This window comes from Cottoperca gobio, chromosome 15 (assembly GCF_900634415.1).
Source record: "Cottoperca gobio chromosome 15, fCotGob3.1, whole genome shotgun sequence".
In the NCBI taxonomy this organism is placed as follows: Eukaryota; Metazoa; Chordata; class Actinopteri; order Perciformes; family Bovichtidae; genus Cottoperca; species Cottoperca gobio.
In genome coordinates, this window is record NC_041369.1 from 4044974 (window position 1) to 4059662 (window position 14689).

The window sequence follows — 14689 nt, forward strand, 5'->3', positions numbered from 1 at the left end:
TAAATTGGGAAATTCATCAGCATGTTATCCAGGCATTGCACAGGAGTGAAAAATACACAGTAAATACATACCAAGACTAGAAGAGAGGCCTTCTTGATTGTGAGGTGTGCAAGACAATTTTATTTTTTAAATATACAGTTGGACTACATCTCAGAATTTCATTAATATATGTGAAGAAAACTAAATGAAATAAATTGTTATTTATTAGTTATTTTAATGTTATTTTTTATTACAGAGCCTAACAGAGCTAAACCTCCTCGTCTTGCTATAGAAAAGTATAAAACAACTAAAGAGGACCAGTTTACTACATGATAGAAAAACTTTCCGTTAAGGAGAGGGCTTTAGCGGCCATACTCTGCTGTGTTTCTAGCACAATGTCCCTTCACTGATGCTGGGTTGCTGACACTGTTTACTAGTAGAGCCCTACTGATTCCTGATTGATGAGTTTTGGGCAATATAGAAAGCCAGGTGACATTATGCATGTTTTCTTATTTTGGCATGGTATGGGTTATTTGATCGGTCCTTCTAATAAGATAAAAACGAAACACTGGTTTTTCTGGCAATAGCTAAACACATCTACTACTGGCCTTTATTGTTCAAATGTGACCATCTGTTTTTTTTGAGAAGTTAAAAAACATTACTTTGATAGCATTTAACTGCGTCATTCATCTAGTTCGCCTCGCGCTCCTCTGCAGCTGGTAGGAGGAGCTGCACAGCAGGCAGAGCTGACTTATTGGAGCAGGTCAGCCAGGCGGACTGATAGGCTGAGGAGAGAGGAGAGGAGGAGGACCACAATCAGAGAAGTTCTTGTCAGAAACGACCGTTTGATATTTAGTTACTTTTTTTTGTCAAAGAAAGCTGTTTAAAACGGTAATCAAGAAGATGGGGAATCGGGTCGCTCGTGAGGACTACGAATGGGTGTATACAGACCAGCCGCATGCCGACAGGAGAAAAGAGATACTGGGTGAGCTAGCTTATCAGTTTGCACGTTTTAGATCTTAAAACGTTTTATAGTTAACTTAACTTAGTTAAAACTATGTTGACTTTGCTGGTAAATTATGTTGCTGAATAACGTTAGTTAAACGTGCAATTGTGCATGAATTCTATCACCATATTAGTTTACTCGATTTGCTAACGTAAGGAAGCTAGCTAACGGTTTCACATCCGCCTATTTATTTGCCAACTAACTTACTAGCTAACTGAAATAGGTCAGCGTTAACCTCGGTGAATACTTTACGCCCTTTAATGGCTGACAGCCACCACCGTGTTTGTTATCAAAATATATGTATGATTATGTAAAAGCTATCTAGTTAGCTTAATGAAACGTAATCATGTTAGCAATGTAACGTTAACCTCACAGCTACAGTTAGACATTTCGCCACTCCCTGAAATGACATAACGCGAACTCACTTTTGAGCTTCTTGCCGCAAAGTTGCTGTAACGGTTCAGCGCTGGATGCAGCCATGTTTAAACATTCACACTCATGCTGTGTGTCGAAGATCTAGCTTTCTGAGAAGTATTATAAGTAGCCGGCGTTAAATGAACACAGGAGAAAATGACCACATGATCTTTGCGCAACTCTTACTAAAGCAATGTTAGTATTTAAACAATTAATTTAAATATGTTACGTTATATTAATTTTAACAAGCTTGGTGAAGTAAACTTTGTGAACAAATTCAGAAAAAATGACCCCGTCATGCTTAGCAGAGGATAGTATAGTATAGAATAGTCTATTCTAAATTCAGCTTTAACTAAGCTATTTCAAATACATTATGTTCTGTATCTGCTTGTTATAATACTTCACTTAATTTAAGTTATCTGATGCTGTTTAAAAAGATTTAGCATCAAGATCCAATGTTTTTTTGGGTGCACTAGTTTAGCACATGTAGATATTTCATGCTCAAGTTAGATTGATTAATATGTCCTGCTTTATTAGAGCTGCAGCTAATGATAATTTTCATAGTCAATTAAATTGATAAATTACTAGAGGAGTTGTTTGGTCTATAAAATGTTAGAACATGGTAGAGAATGGCCATCACAGTTTCTTTAAGTCCTGGGTGATGTTTTGTCGGACCAACTGTCCAAAACTCAAAGATATCAGGTTCTCTATTAAGTAAACCGAACATCTAAGACATTGGAGGAGCTGGTACAATACGTTTTGGCATTTTTGTGTGAAAAGAAGAATGAATCATCAAAACTGTTCCCGATTAATATTATGTCTATTGATTAATCGACTGACTGTTTCTAATAATAGGAAGTGTTCAACGAGAAAATAATCTGCTGATTAGTTGATAGTGAAAATAAAGTTGCAGCCCTAAAATTTGAACCGCTCTCTGTAAAGATATCATTTTTACAGATCTCCACATCACTATAGGCTGTTATTGTGTGTTGCTTTGTAAATGCTCCGTAAAGAATGATTCAGCCCCATGTTGGTGATTCTCATGAACATGGCAACAACAAACATTGCTTTTATTTGTAAATTGTAATGGATCTAATTTCACTATTCCATTTGAAATTATAATGCATGGGAACATTTTTTAAGGTTTTTCAGACCTTTTTAGAGACAATATGAGGAAATAAATTCATTACGTAACACATTTTCAATTAGGAACCTAAAACAAACACTTTTTTTCCCTTTTTTTAAAAAAATGGCAAGTAAACCCAACCCCAAACCCAAAATATGTATTTTCAACAAAAAAGACACATTTTAATGCAAACAGTTATCTCATCACCTTAACCTGTAAAACCTTTTCATTGCAATTGTGTTTTAAAACATTACATTGAAAAACAGTTTAAACACCATATTTTATTGAGTTATATGAGATTAAGGGTAGGTTATTAAAGTAATTCCAATAAATCATCAAATACTATGTATATTAATGGTATCATAATGGTAATGAACAACATTGTTTTGGAAGTGCAAACTTTAATAACTAGATTAAAAATCATTACAAAACAAATGAACTTTTCCCCATGGTCATATTTAAAATTGAGAACATGTCAAATATAACAATACATGTTGTTCCCCCACACAAGATCTCATGGCAGAGATTAATGATTAAGTATTTATGCAGTGCTCCTTTTTATTGTAGCAAACGCGAAGGCTTTCTTTGCCTATATAAAAGGGCCCATGTATGATAATCATGTGATCTGCCTCAGTCCCCGTGGAACAGGACATAGTTTTGGATATTTGAGGATGTATACGTTTTCTGTGCTGCTTTGTATCTCTAAAGTCTTTTCACTTTAAGCATAACGGGCACTTAAGTTAATTTGTCAACACAAAGTACTGCCATTGTGTTGAGAGTTAGGGGTTATAAGAGACCATTGCCATGGAAAAAGATACTCATTGACAGCAGAACTGTCTCCTGGGTTGAATTATTCATGTTACTGAATGCAGCACGGTCAGGAGACTCTCAGGCACTGCTGCTACACATTAGGAAGGTTGCTGTGAATGTGATTTCACTGAGATTTTCATGGTACGTTAACCGTCTAAGAAAATATCCCAGTAAAAGATATATACTGGCAGCGCAGCCAGACTGTCCTGTCTATACCTTTTTAACTCTCTCTCACACACACACACACACACACACACACACACACACACACTAACTTATGTCCGTTTTTTTCAATTCTAAATATATAAAATGTACACAGTATGATAATAGTCAACTTTAATACCATGGTATACCACGGTACAGGTATACTATTACAATCCAGTTGCCACGGAAGTAGCAGAGGAGCTGGAAATTGTTTTACTTTAGAGCTTGGTACAAAACCTCTAAACTTCTGTCCATTCTGAACGTGGGCAACAGATGCTTGGTCGGATTGTTGACTTGATGGATTTGTTTCCTTGCTAAGGAAAACCGATAAAATATAAATTAACAGCATGTTTCTAACAGCATGTAACCTTACTAAGTCTGTGATTCTACTCATAAGGAGTTCAAGGTGTTGTGATGTAAGGCATTTCTGTTTGTAAAGAGCTTAATTGTATATAGTCACATGCCTCAGGCCTCTCCCACTTGGTGCCAGTTCAGCCTTGTGGGGGTGGGGGGCAACACTTTTGAGGTGATGACACAGGAGGTGGTGTTTGCTGAGACTTGTCTTTCTGCTGTAATCTCCCGGTTCCTCCCATGCAGATAGAATACATACATCCAGGCTGAAAGCCTTCTTTGTTTGCTCTTTGCATCTCTTTAAAGCAAATGAATATTAAATGGCTGTGAAGCTGAAGCCTTTTGTGACTTGGATCTTTAATCACGGACATAGATTGTATTCACTGTTAAGCATTGTGTTTTGTTGTATGATAATGGCCTTTTTAACGTTACTCTTGAACTAAATGAGTACAGGTTTGAGAAGTTAGACAATGTAGTGAATGGACCAAATCCACTGGAAATGTGTGGATGATTTTTAATGTGGCTGGTCAGGGAGTTGGATCTTAAGCATGGAAACATGGAAATCTCTTATTGATAAAAAAAACAACAACTCAATTTATAGTCGAGATCAGCTTCCTTGACAGAAAAATACCTTGTGGTTTATGATACTAGAAGATTCTCTTCATTTTGCTTGTTTTTATTCAGGCTAAAACCATGTTACCTAAATGTCACATTAATTGTAATTTCGATATCATAAACTCAAATAATCCCATTTCTGTATTGGATAAATGATCAGAGAGACTAACATAAGAGTTATGTGGGAAGTCAGCTGCTTACTTCTACTTCTACTTAGTACTATTTACTACTTACGGCCCGCGAGACCATTTGATCCGGCCCTCGAGGTAATTCATAAACACACGCAAAAAAATCCACTAGAAAAACCCCCAAATCTAGACAGCAATAGATGGGTGATTGATGTTTTTCCTGGCCAAGGTCAGAGTCCTTGAACACAACACGAGAGGCACGTGTCATCACGTGGTCGCGTCATCACATGGTCGCGTCAAAAAACTTAAATATTAAACAAGACTGTCATTGACATCAGTGAACAGCAGCGTGGCGAGTGTAAAAAAGAGAAAGCTGGATGTGGAATGTCGCACATTCCAGGAGAAATGGACGAACGATTATTTCTATGTGGAAGTAAAAGGCCAGTGTGTCTAGTTTGTGTGGACGTACTTGCGGTGATGAAAAAATAATCTTGAGCGTCATTACAGCAGGAAACATACCGAACTGCACGAGCTGAAAGGACGAGTGCGTTTGGATAAAGTTAACGCTCTTCGGCGGAGTTTGGCCCAACAAGCAGCGCTCTGCAGAGCGTAACATACAAACATGGAAAGATAGATCTGTAGACCACCACACCAAGAACAGACTGTTCCACCACTGCTGTGCAATTATCACTGCCATGTGCAATATTCACTTTATTTTCTATCAACCACTTGGTACTTATATTATTGTTTGTTCTATTTAATTATTGTGTACTTCCTTTTTACTTCATGTGTTCTTTTGCTGTGACGAGGTACATTTCCCTGTCGTGGGACTAATAAAGGATTGTTTTCTGATAAAACAGAAAGATGCATGGATAAAAAAAATTGCTCTTTTGCACAGCATATAAGAAAGGTGAAATGAATGGGCTGCGTCTTAAAAAATGTGCAGAGGTTATGAGTTCAATAACTAGTATGGCCCTCGAAGGATGTTGTAAAAAATAAAATGGCCCTTGATAGGAAACCGGTTCCCCACCCCTGCTATATGGGAACAAAACGGCAACATTTTGCATTGTGGAAGAGCTGAAACATTGCTGTTACTGCTGGAGATGATCGACAGGATTCTTGTATTCGAAGAATCAAGGCAGACTCAAGTGTCTGACATACATGCCTTAATACTGGGCTACTAACAATTTGCACTGGTTTGTGGGAATTGTTACCCTACTAGTCTGGTGGACTGCTGCTCAAAAGTGTGACCCTCCTCAACCAGAGGTCGTGTTAACCAAATATATTCTGTCATAAAAAATAAAAACAAACTGCTGCCGTCAATTTGACAGATTAGAACACCGACTGAGGGCGATCTACCGTCACTGTAAATTCACAGGAGGTCTGCACATTCTGCAGGATTTCCTGCCGGTGAGTTTTTTCCAAAACGAGAAATGAAATCCGTTCAGAGAGTCTTGCCGACTTCTCATAATTTCCCTGGGACGTTTCTCAACTTCAAATCTTGACGGCTTGAAGGCTGTTTTGCCGCTGGTAATTCAATCTCCGGTGTGGCAACACAGCGCCGCAGGTTCAGCCGACATAACAATGTTAAAACGGCCTTGAGAAGTCTAATCTTGTAAAGTTGCATTGTTCATATTTGCATGTTTAGGCACAATGGCTGCAGTGAATTTAGAATCAGTGAATCTGCTTCATGAGTGTTGACCTGAATAGTGATTGCACGGTCTGTCTGTTCATTCTCCATTCCCTTATAAATGCATAATCTAAAAGTTTATTCTGTATATTAATTATTTAAAAAATGTAAATGAATGAATGGCAATTTAATGCTATTACATATTATTTTATCATTAAAAATTATTACGTACATTTTACAAGAAAGTCTGACGCAACCACTGACTTCAATATGAATGACTCCTTCAGCAAGTCACCTGCAATGCCCTTACATAGAGATTAGGATAAGAACGATTTGATAAAAGGATTTATTGCATAGTTACAGCCTAGGTCTCCATTATTGTCCCAGTGAGAGGTGAGCGAGGTGAGCGAGGTGAGCGAGGTGTGAGAGGTGAGCGAGGTGAGAGAGGTGAGCGTCATAAGTCACAATATATCAGCAGTCTGACATGACATGATAAGCAAAATGCAGTAGCATTTTCAAAATGTGACGAGGCCTGCGTAAATACCAATATGGCCCAATATATATTTGAAGGCTTATTAAATGCTAATTACAAATGGATTTTGAAATGGCATTATTATACAATGATCAGAGTTTGCTAATAAACATCTTCACATTTGAAATTGCAATTTATGATGTTAATAGGTCATTAAGTTGGGTATTGGGACTTGGTTTCATTCTCTACTATTGAGTGTTTGTTCATTATATGGTAAGAATAAGTGTGACCTACTTATTTTTATAATAATGAAAAATGTATTATATAAACCTTAGTATTAATTGTTGATAAAGGACTTTCTTTGTTTTTCTTTTGTGCTACAAAGACTGAGGTGGAGCTTGTCACATGAGAATAGCGGGTCCACCTTAAAAGTCAGCCCATCTTAAGCCATTGTTGTTGCTGTTAGCTTTGGGGCTAACCAGAGACCTCACTTTTATCAGCATTTCTTCTTGCGTTAGCTTTCTGACTTATCAGACAATGGTGGTAGAATACATTTCACAAGGTGCAAATAAGTAGTTGACTCGGCTACAATGAAATGCATATTTGTGCCAAGTCTGCTTGTTGAGAGTTTATTACATTCTTTTAATCTAAATAATGCAGATGTATAACACTTCTCTTCTTGTTTTTACATTTTTATATAATTATATCATTAGCTGATTTCCTACATTTGTAATTGTTTGTTACCTTGTAGAATGAGATAATGAGATGATAATCTTCACTAAAGTCTCTTGTTTTCTCCCCTACAGCCAAATACCCAGAAATCAAGTCGCTGATGGGTCCTGACACGAGGCTGAAATGGATTGTATGCATGATGGTGGCTATACAGTTTTTAGCTTTCTACATGGTCAAAGACTTGGACTGGAAATGGGTTTTGTTTTGGACTTATGCCTTTGGCAGCTGTATCAACCACTCAATGACCCTTGCTATTCATGAGATTTCCCACAACACGGCCTTTGGAAACAATAAGGCCATGTGGAACCGCTACTTTGCCATGTTTGCCAACCTACCCATCGGCCTGCCCTACTCTGCTTCCTTCAAACGCTATCACCTGGACCATCACCGCTACCTGGGTGGAGATGGGATAGATGTAGACATCCCCACTGAGTTTGAAGGCTGGTTCTTCTGCACACGCTTCCGCAAATTCATCTGGATTATTCTGCAGCCACTGTTCTATGCCATCAGGCCCCTCTGCATCAACCCCAAACCCATCACTCAGCTGGAGGTGACCAACGTGGCCTTCCAGCTCACCTTCGATATCCTGCTCTACTGGCTGTGGGGGGCCAAACCTTTTGTCTACATGCTGGCTGGTTCCTTGCTGGGGATGGGCTTGCACCCCATCTCTGGACACTTCATAGCTGAGCACTACATGTTCCTCAAGGGCCATGAGACCTACTCCTACTATGGCTCCCTCAACCTGCTCACCTTCAACGTGGGCTACCACAACGAGCACCATGACTTCCCCAGCATCCCAGGATGCAGGCTGCCCATGGTTAGTACAGCCGGGTGACTGGAGATTATTACCTACAGGTGGCACTCAATGCAATCAGCTGCATGTCCATGAGGTTAGACAGGAAGAAATCATTTGGGTGTAGACCAAGCTGTATAGGCAGCCAGATTAACTAAATCCTCTGACAAACATATAATTACCGTATTTTCCGCACTATAGAGCGCACTGGATTATAAGGCGCACTGTCAATGAATGGTCTATTTTCGATCTGTTTTCATATATAAAGCGCACCGGACTATAAGGCGCATTAAGCGAAACAAAACAGTCAGATAAGTCAGTCAGTCAAACTTTATTAAACGTGTTCACAATAACTCAACATTGTTCAAACGTTAATGAGCGTATTCACAATAACTCCCAACCTTGTTCAGTTGTAACACGTAAAAAAAACAGTCTGATACCGCCAAATCAAACGTCATCTTCTTGCTTCCTCCACTTCCGTACCATTGATTCATTAATGTTGAATTCTCTCTATTCCCATGTTCTAATACGTGACTGATAGCCTTGAGTTTGAAGTCCGCGTCGTAAGCGTGTCTCTTGACAGGTGCCATTTTGGGGTCCTTATACACACACACTGTAATATTATGGTGAAGCACAGTATGTATTACTCCGCGACGCTCCTGACTACGGTAGCCGTAATGCTGCAAGCGGTGCGTGTTATGCAAGTACAGCGCGTATCCCTATGCGTAGCTAGACAGTTAGCTAACATGCAAAAGTCCTCCAATGAAGATGCAAGGTTTGCTTTCTTGACTTTACTGTTCTTATTTTACTTCGTAAAAAGACAAATAGTTTCCAAGGCTCAAGCATCACAGACACAAACACAGTTTTTTAGCGTCTCTGCTCCACGTGTTGATCTCGCAGCTCCGTAAACAAAGATCCTCGCAAAGCAGAAGCGCTCACTCTGACACGCCCCCAGCAAACCAACAAACCAAGGAGCGCTCACTCTGAGTCAAAAAACATGTCCCAACTCTATAAACATAGAAATAGGCAGCACAGTGCGGCTTTGTAGTTTACAAAAGTCGTACTAAAACATTTTGACAGAGCGCCGTGTACCACACAAAATCGCTTCGAGATCAGTAAACACAACCAGAATTAATCCATATATAAAGCGCTCCGGATTATAAGGCGCACTGTCGCTTTTTGAGAAAATTAAAGGCTTTTAAGTGCGCCTTATAGTGCGGAAAATACGGTAACACTAATGTACTTTGTAAGACTGATGTTTCACAATTTTTTCCTAGGAAAACTGTAACATGAACATCAGTTTAGCCCTGATCTGTTTGTTGCCTTTTGGTGTAACAATCAAAGCCACGGTTAGTTAGGAATGTAATTGCGTAAAACACCACAGCATCAACAAACATGACAAGACTGGGAGTGTTTGGGTTGGTTTAACCAGAACGTGTTTGATAATAGATTGATAACACTAATTAAATCAGTATCATGTGAAAATAATTAAAAATATATATGTTTAGATGTTATGTAATGAGATGATTAGTTCATGATTCAACATAGTGGGTCCAAAAAATATTAATTTAACACAACCCTATAAACCTTTCAATCTGAATATAAAGGTTGTGGTCATTACTTACGAACTGGTTCGTGGTAAATGTGTGTAAGGACAAGGTTCACTCCCTGATTAGTAGATTAGAGTCTGGTAACTGTTTCATTATTTATCTATAAGAGCTTTGTGACTTTTGATTTACATAAACCGATTGCATTCAGTAAAATAAACCCCCAACCACAGTTATGGCTTCTCACATTTTCCTGGCAGCAGTCTCACATAAGATCAGGAAAATCTTCAGCAGTAAAGCTAAGACGCATTATAAAACAACTACTCGGCCTATATGTGACCAACGAGCTGTAAAAACAATATTCAGAGGCACATCAGAAAAAAGGCTGTAAAAAGGGTCAAACTGGTGTACTGTAGTTCATTCACTAAACAGCTCACGGGTTTGTTGGTACAACTGTTGCAGTCTGACAGTATGTGGATCTTTCTGTAAAGAACTATGTACTGGAGGAATTAGACTTTCTTTGAAAGAGAGACTTCTTTTAAGTAGATATTCATCCAGTATTCATTTATTATGTTATTCCACATATAAAGTATGTTGAATTGTCTGTAGACAGATTTCACATTTAGCCATTTCAGCTCTTCTGAACTGATTTAAAAGACTCTTAAATTACAATACTAATGATTTGGAAGTGGACCAATTGATGACTGTGTCTGTGTTCCCATTACATAGTCATTTTCCAATACACTTCAATAAGATTATTAGGAAATGTCAGAGCTGTATATTTTCTATCGGCAGGCTTTATCAGCTCTGTCCACACGTCACATCAATCACAGGTCTGTCAGAGCCACATCAGCAGCACACAACCCGGCCTTTTCACTTAAACAAAAGTGAATCCTCAAAATGATCAGTATGTTTCAAACATGAAAGCATTCGCAGGCTGTGTGAACTGTAGTAGGCTCTTTGAAATCAAATCTAAATGTCACTTGGCATTCAGCAGTGTCTTCTGTTTCTTCTTGGATTCTAGGTGAAGAAAATAGCAGCGGAGTACTATGATGAGCTTCCTCAGTACACATCGTGGGTGAAGGTCCTGTACGACTTCATTATGGAAGATGCACTGAGCCCATACTCTCGAGTCAAGAGGAAGCTGAAGGGAGATGTCAAACAGGAGTAACTTCACTGAAAGCTTCTCTGGAATGAAGCTGCAGTGTCCACCATGACGGCAGCCCGGCTCACCATCTTATAAACTTAACAGCTTCTGCATATTAATACATTCAACATGGGAAATAAGGGTGGACATTGTGAAAGCACATTTCCTCTGCATGAAGAGGAGATTGTTTCAGTTATTTGTTATCCTGCTCAGAAAACACAACGTGTTGGATTGAAAATATTAAAGTTTATTTAGTGTGATTATAGACAGTACCTAGGGCCGGTTACACAAAGACTTGGGCTCCAATCAAAAACACAGTTCACCTTAAGATGGACCTCTAATTTGCAATGTTTGTAAACAAATCACTGTTAAATTTATAAAGTACTTAACCAAATGCTGTCAGAGATGATGCTAGCTGTTGTGCTAATGTGCACTGATCGTGTGAGTCCTCTTCACACATCAAGTTTATTTTTAACATCTCTGTGGGCACAAAGTGCTTCTTAACACACTGGCCAGTAATGAGTGAAATAAAAGTTGTCAGTAAGACAACAGCAACACAAGACCAGTCTAAGATGCCTTTGTGCAGCCAGCCCCAGAAATAAGCCATCAAGACACATACAGCAAACAAAAAATGAGCGCAGACAGTTTGTTGTTCCAGCTGCTCCTGTGTGAAGACTGAGTGTGAAGCATATCCATGGTGTTCGTGTCAGTTTGTATTCTGCCACAGAACTTACACATGTCTCCCTCCATTTTGCACTCAATGGTTAGAGGTCAACAACATGAAAGAAGCGTTGCTATTGGTTGACAGCCTCAATTGTGTGTCTGTATGTCGAAGTGGACCAAAGTTGAACTCCAAGCATTAAGCTCTGTATGAATTGAGTTTGTTGCAACATAAGTGAGTGAGCCGGTCTGTTTGATAGACAGGCATTGAGTTTATAGTGAGGCTTGTGTGGTTGCTTTAATATGTTAAGTCGTTAACTGTTTCTGGCCCGTAACCCTTTTTAAGAAATGCTCTACTCTTTAACATGCAAGACTTAAATGTACCTCAACATTATACAACCTGTCGTCCACACTAACTGAGTTTAAGGTTGCGTTGTATGTGAGATGAAAGTGTGTTACTCATCAGTGCCTCAGAGCTTTGTTTTCAATTCTGCATTTGTGGTCTTAATTTCAATTTTATGAACTGTATTCATATTGATGAAAAACTCTGCCAAGAATAGAAAAGGTGTTTAATGTTAAAATCACTGGTTCCCCGCTTTTGTTTAAAATTGGGATATTTAGCAACCGGAAACCAAACTACATGTGGTTGATATTGAATTGGCTGAATTACACTATTTTCATATTATATTTTGTTAATTTTGACTACTTTAAAGCCAATAAAGTAAATGAATGAATAAAAATACTTACTTTTTCCCAATAAGAATGTTATTCCAGGCTTCTAATTAGCATTTAGACCTGAGACCTCAAACCCAAATCAGAGGGAGTCCATCTCTGAGCTTCCTCTTGAAACGGTTTGTCCTCCAGCGAAACCTCTTAATGAAATAAGTAACTTTATGAAATGGTCCAGGTGGTTGGATCTGGCCCCTGGACCGCCAGTTTGAGACCCCTGATTTAGACCATGTTGGAAGAAAACATTTACAGATAATATTGAAGAGTTTAAATAAATGAAGTATGAAAAATTCAATAATTACAAAATGTATATTCTTTAGGGGGGAGGGTGCAACTGTGGACTTGGACTCAGTAGGGAATTCGGTATTTCTTCAAATCTGTACAGAAGGCAGCGTACATGTCGACACAACATGAAGAATTCCCTTGTGGGCCCAGTTCTGGGTGTGACCGAGGTGTGCCTGGAGGGAATTTGTTTAAATTTTGCACAAACAAACTCCTGGATGAACTGATTAGAATGATGTGTTCAGACGTCAAGGTCACTGTGACCTCACTAAACTAATTTTTGGCTATAACTCAAGAATTCAATTTCATACATGTCTTAATAGGATATAATAATATACGGACAGACGTATGAATTCTAGTTGAGGTATTAATTGGATTTTTAGAAAGTCCTTCATTTAACTACTTAAAGAGACGCAACATATAAATGAAAATCATTCTCGGTCACTAGGTGAATTGAAGATTTAAATGATATCCCCTCATCTTTGTCAGCATGTGGGTTTTGTTTTAAGGAACTAGTTGTATTTCTTCCCTGAGTACTTTAATGACTTGAAATCAAAAGTTAATTCTCGTTTCAAACGCTTTTATTGTGAAGGACCATCATGTTAGTCCCATATAACAGTATTTTACGCTTATTAATAAAAATGCAATTTAAAAATTATACTAACGGGAAATAATCTTAGCATAATCGCTACCGAAAAACACTAACAATTAGAGAAAGCAAAGCCCTCACGCCTCCTCACTGCTATCAGACACACAATGTAATGCATCTCATTTACAGTAAACTTGTGATGATAGCTCACTATTGAGTTAAATACTCTAATCCCTTCATTTGTAAGACACCTCTCAGAATACTTTGTGTAATTTTATAAATGTTTTGTGCAATTTACTTAGGACTTGTACCAACAATGCCTAGAATACAACATACAGACAATAGTTATGTACTAACAGCATCCTCTTAGCTTAGTACTAACTGTTGTATGGCAAACATCTTGTAATACAAATACACAATATGCTCTGATCCCGTTTACAGGCAGTTTATTTATCAGATCCTGCCTTTTACAAACTGGGGAGGGTTGTTCTTAGTGTCTTAACTGAAGATACCTGAACAAGTGAATGCTCTGCAGCCTGAACTTCTGGAACTACAGAAATATCACCTTTATGTAAAGATCTCCCTGATCCATGTGTCCAAGGCACAATCCAGATATGAAGGAGTGAAGGTTGTTCCGATATGGTCAAGAGATTAAGTAATGCTAATGAGTTTAAATTGTTTCACATCTCTCCAGTAGGAGACATGATAACTGCAACTATTAAATATGAGAGGCAATCTTCCTGCTCCTGCTCCATCTCCAACAATTCAGGATGATCCCCCGTGTCATCCATCCAGTAAAAATGAAGAATAACATTAGGTAGTGCCAGCCTCTTGCAGAGAGGAGGGTGGTAGAATCATTTAAGATTAGAGCCATACGAACAATGTCCTCTTAGAACTGTTGAGGTCAGGGACGTGCTACAACAATCATCGGGTCAGAGCGGAGAGGCTAAAGAGAAGCCGATTCCGCAACTATTTCTATGGTGGTAAAGTTATCTTCAAATTGGAAGCACAATTCCTACATAGTTGAACGTCTCAAGTGTTATTTAAATGTTTTAGGCTTCTCATGGTCTTTTACTTGAACAGACATTAATTTTCCAACAAAAATCAGAGTAGTAATCTGTGGACTCATTATTATAATTTGTTAATAATGGTGACCTCGGTGCAGAGGGGGGACAGCTTCATGTACCCAGCTGTCCACATCACAGAAGACCTGACCTAGGAGCTGCACACTGAGAAAAGCAGAGACCGCTTCACCTCAGACCTGAGAGGGAATTCCAGGGATTCCCCTCAAACACTGAGTGTCCTGCAGGGAACAGAACCGCCTGGTACCAAGGCACAACAGGGTGGGCCTGCTGTAAAGGATATTTACAGCAGATGATGCAGGAATAAGGTGAGGAGAATCAGTGAGGATCCAAACCACCTGGTTAACAGAAAGAACCGGATACCAGCCAGAGGCTCAGGAGGAGCTCCAACCC

The 14689-nt window shown here is 38.8% G+C and overlaps 1 protein-coding gene across 1 annotated transcript; it reads left to right on the forward strand.

Annotated features, from left to right (window-relative positions):
• The first annotated feature begins 744 nt into the window (after positions 1-744).
• Positions 745-12649, forward strand: degs1 (delta(4)-desaturase, sphingolipid 1). Its single transcript, XM_029450190.1, has 3 exons — positions 745-964; positions 7542-8284; positions 10832-12649. Exons 1-3 carry the CDS (start codon positions 883-885, stop codon positions 10976-10978), a joined length of 972 nt encoding a protein of 323 aa, XP_029306050.1. The 5' UTR covers positions 745-882; the 3' UTR covers positions 10979-12649.
• The last annotated feature ends 2040 nt before the right edge of the window (positions 12650-14689 follow it).

Coding starts and splice junctions, on each gene's coding strand:
- degs1 (XM_029450190.1), top strand. CDS start 883: ATGGGGAATCGGGTCGCTCGTGAGGACTACGAATGGGTGTATACAGAC. Junction 965..7,541: donor CAGGAGAAAAGAGATACTGG/GTGAGCTAGCTT, acceptor TCTCCCCTACAG/CCAAATACCCAGAAATCAAG. Junction 8,285..10,831: donor CAGGATGCAGGCTGCCCATG/GTTAGTACAGCC, acceptor CTTGGATTCTAG/GTGAAGAAAATAGCAGCGGA.